The sequence below is a fragment of the Primulina huaijiensis genome, chromosome 3, assembly GCF_012295235.1.
Source record: "Primulina huaijiensis isolate GDHJ02 chromosome 3, ASM1229523v2, whole genome shotgun sequence".
In the NCBI taxonomy this organism is placed as follows: domain Eukaryota; kingdom Viridiplantae; phylum Streptophyta; class Magnoliopsida; order Lamiales; family Gesneriaceae; genus Primulina; species Primulina huaijiensis.
The window spans coordinates 12,428,308-12,431,671 of NC_133308.1; the positions used below are offsets into that span (position 1 = coordinate 12,428,308).

The 3,364-nt window shown below is 34.7% G+C and overlaps 1 protein-coding gene across 1 annotated transcript; it reads right to left on the reverse strand.

Moving 5' to 3' along the window:
- Window positions 1–462: 462 nt before the first annotated feature.
- Window positions 463–1,127, reverse strand: LOC140972492 (uncharacterized). Its single transcript, XM_073434910.1, has 3 exons — window positions 891–1,127; window positions 769–828; window positions 463–717 (listed from the first exon to the last, which is right to left on the reverse strand). Exons 1-3 carry the CDS (start codon window positions 1,125–1,127, stop codon window positions 463–465), a joined length of 552 nt encoding a protein of 183 aa, XP_073291011.1.
- Window positions 1,128–3,364: the final 2,237 nt, after the last annotated feature.

Consider the following 3,364-nt stretch of genomic DNA (forward strand, 5'->3'; position numbering starts at 1 on the left):
GGCACCGATATTAGCCATGTGTGTCTCTAGGTTGTCAAGCCCAGACTAAGTCCTAGCCATCTTCTTACCAGATTCATCAACATATGTCCCAACAAAATCCTCAAATGGTGGCTTCCCTTCCCCATTTGATGTATTGAACCCCGGTGGAGGATTCAACACATTCTTATTATTTGTGTAAGAAAAATTCTTGTGATTTCTCAAACCAGGATGATAATTATTAGGGGGAGGGTTACATCGATATCCTCCATTGGCTCCAAAATTCTTGCTGTTAATGTATTGAACTTTTTCAGCAAAATATAATTATTCAACAACAAATGGTGGTCCCTCAGTGTCTGAGGTACTCACTTTATTCATGACTGTTATCTGCGTAGTCAATGCTGATACTTGCGCAGTGAGTGATGTAATAGGATCCACAACATAAACTTCAGCTATCCTCTTCACTCTTGACCTCTCAGACGGCCACTAGTAGCTATTTATAGTCATCTGCTCAAGCAAGTCATAAGCTTGATCAGGAGATTTGGCAAAGATCGTGCCACCAGCCGCTTCATCCACTATTCCTCGTGTTTGCCCATTTTGACCTTTGTAGAATAGTTCGATTTGCACCCAGTCTTCAAAATCATGATTTGTGCATTTCGTCAACAACTTTTTATACCTTTCCCATGCCTCATACAACTGCTCAAAATCAGTTTGCCTAAAAGTTCTGATCTCGTTCTTCAACTGTGCAAACTTCGCAGGGGGAAGTATTTAGCAAGGAACTTTGTTGCCAACTCGTGCCATGTTGTGAGGCTCCCCAATGGAAGCGATTGAAGCCATCCTCTTGCTTGATCCCTGAGAGAAAATGGAAAGAAACACAGTCTAATAATATCATCAGGAACATTATTAATCTTTACCGTGTCAGTAATCTCCAGGAAAGTTCTCAAGTGCACGTGAGGATCTGAAGTGGCGGTTCCAGCAAACTGGTTCTGCTGAATCATATTTATCAGAGCAGGCTTCAGTTCGAAATTGTTTGCATTTATAGTCCTCTGAGCAATTCCAGAATAATGAATGTTGATCACTACTTGGAAGTGATCTCTGATAGGGATAGCCTCTGGTGGGTTATGTCTATCATTCTCTCTGTTTTCAGCCATGGCTTGGATCTCTTCTCTGCTTTTCTTAGTCTTCGTGCAGTTCTTTCGATCTCCGGATCAAAGATAAGCAAGTCAGGGCTTTGCGATTTTCGCATGCACTATCAAACATAGAAAATTAACAAATCAACAATTATTAAAATGAAATAAAAAGCAGCTCTAAATTAACATCTAGACTAATTGGTAACAATACTGATACAAATTTAAATTTGACACTCCCCGGCAATGGCGCCAAAAACTTGTTGCGTATTTTCCACTCGCAAGCACACGGTTGTCAATTTTTAATATATGAGACTAAAGTATCATTCCCACGGGGAGTGTGCATGTAAACGTATATAAGTGCTTGTAATTAAAATAGTCACGATTTTATCTAGAAGAATCAATTAACGGTTTGGTTTGCTTAAAACAAATTAATTGCAACTAGATATTAATCTAATCACCGAATTTAGAAATATCAATGAGAGAAAATATCTAAAAGAGTTATTTCACTAAGTTTCCACGATAATTATTCTCGGTTGAATTTATATTCATGGATTCCAGTTATTTAATGGCCAAGAACTCTTAATTATTTTATTCTCTCTTTCCAAAGTCTTGAATAAATTGTATCATTCAAACTTTGATCCAAAAATTTCTAATTAGAATCTAAATTTAAATGATAAATGCAAACAATGTTCTTACCTAAGCCACGCTAAAGTTATACGCCTTCCGAACGAAATAAGCATTCAACGATGTGTCTCTAATGATCTATAATCCTAGTCCCTCTCCTGAGTTGTAGAATTAATCAGAAAACAACAATTTATGGCCAATAAACTGAAGTCGAATAAAAATAAAAAAACACAATTAAACCAAAAAGAATTCAATCACATAAACAACCGAGTCAAAATCATCGTCTCAACAAAGTTATGTCACCCTCTAGAATAGAAAATTAGTTCATAATGAAATCTAAACAAAAAAAAAAACATGTTCGAAGGTTTAGACATCGTGTGCGCTCTACCATGCAATTATAAAAACGTAATACCGTAATGCAGAAGCCCTAAATACAATTGGAGGAAAGATTTCATGTTAAAAAAAATTTGGTAGAGTTTCCCCATAAAAGGAACTTGTTACCTATCTCAAGAAAAATAATTCAAATAATGCCAATAAGACCACATTCCATATAACCATTAAAATATTTATATTAATAACAAAAAGTAGCAAATGAATTTACCAAAAACCATTACAAATCAAGTTTGCACTTCAAAATAACTTTTTTATTTTTACTACAAAATACACTTCATTATCATTTCCTCCAAGATTGGCACGAGATCTTCTTCTGTCTCGATGCTCCGTCATATCTAATCTTTGTTACCTGCATCTGCATCTCATGAACAAAACTGAAATGAGTTATAAAAATCAGCTAGTAGACATTGTAATAACAAATATATATACCATAGTGTAAAGAAGGAATCCATATCATTTCTTAACCGTAATATTCCATATGTCAATAAAATACGTATATAACAATTATAAGATGACATTCCATAAAACATTGCTTTCTTTTCCTTTGTATGGCATTGATAGGTCATCCGTCGATGTTATACATGTACGTCTCAGTCAAAATCAGTCATAGTACATGTCATTATGTTGATCAACTTCAGTCGTGTGGGTTTAGAATTACCAAAGGTAATACCACTATACCATATAACCATAAAGCCATAAAAACATTTATTGAAACATTTCATCAAACATGTGGTGTGCGTGCTAAAGAATTAGCTCCTTTACTTTGCCCTTGTCAACAATTCCATTTCTTTTCAATATATTAATACATACAATATACATAATCAATGAATTATAGGAGCTAAAATCAATAGAAACTTCATTTATCATATACGTAGCTCATGAGATGCATCTCCAATTGGCCTCATGTAATTTGATGATCTGAGTAAAAAGTTATGTTAAATCTCCCAACATGTGTCACTGCAAGAACGACGATACACACGAAACATTTTGGGGCGATTTTGGCTTATCTTCCACAATTATATGAACAAAACTCAAAACATAAAATCATAGTCTTATGCCTTATCTTTCTAATGGAAGTGGCCTTGCATCATTTGGATAAAAATACAAAACATTATGATAAAAACGACAACTACTGCCACAATTTCATACCGTTTCAGCAATTCCATTACTTATGTAACTCAAGTTCAACCTTCTATTCAACCCAACCATTATTTATTTCATTCTATAACGTTCATTACCAT

Bases quoted from the DNA above. Each gene is read 5' to 3' on its own strand.
- LOC140972492 (XM_073434910.1), bottom strand. From the start codon at position 1,127: ATGGCTGAAAACAGAGAGAATGATAGACATAACCCACCAGAGGCTATC. The intron at 829-890 runs GTAAAGATTAAT...ATTTTCTCTCAG, and splicing joins TCCTGGAGATTACTGACACG to GGATCAAGCAAGAGGATGGC. The intron at 718-768 runs GTTGGCAACAAA...AAGTTTGCACAG, and splicing joins AGCCTCACAACATGGCACGA to TTGAAGAACGAGATCAGAAC.